The sequence below is a fragment of the Penaeus monodon genome, chromosome 31 (assembly GCF_015228065.2).
Source record: "Penaeus monodon isolate SGIC_2016 chromosome 31, NSTDA_Pmon_1, whole genome shotgun sequence".
Taxonomy (NCBI): Eukaryota; Metazoa; Arthropoda; class Malacostraca; order Decapoda; family Penaeidae; genus Penaeus; species Penaeus monodon.
The window spans coordinates 29,709,588-29,709,974 of NC_051416.1; the positions used below are offsets into that span (position 1 = coordinate 29,709,588).

A 387-nucleotide genomic window follows, 5' to 3' on the forward strand; every position below is an offset into this window, starting at 1 on the left:
ATATTAAATGTATGTAAAACAGAATGCATGTGCATTTTTACATTATAAAAGACTTAAACCAACCAATATTCCCAATACAATATAGGATAACAAGCAAGAAAGAAAAAAAATTACTGCACATCGACTATCAAAATCAAGTGTGGTAGTCGAGGCGAGAACACTCACTTTGAAAAGCTTTCCGAAGGTGATCGCAGCCTTGCCATCAGGACTGCGCCATTCAGAACAGTCCCAGATCATATCACAGAGGTACCTGATCTCCATCATGATGTGCTGTTGGGCCGCCTGACTCCGTTTTTCCGACTGACTTCCTGGTAATGGTCTAAAGAGGGAGGAAGAAAGGCCAAAATAAAGGAGATTAGGGTAGGGTTTTAGCCAATTAATAGTGTA

The 387-nt window shown here is 40.3% G+C and overlaps 1 protein-coding gene across 1 annotated transcript in view; it reads right to left on the reverse strand.

The window, feature by feature from the left end:
• The window catches only part of LOC119592947 (actin-binding Rho-activating protein-like), a 5,893-nt gene that overhangs the window by 3,579 nt on the left and 1,927 nt on the right, over positions 1-387 (reverse strand). Inside the window, exon 2 of the mRNA XM_037941838.1 lies at positions 166-319. Within this exon, the coding sequence (XP_037797766.1) occupies positions 166-319 (154 nt within the window). The remainder of the gene's footprint in view (positions 1-165; positions 320-387) is intronic.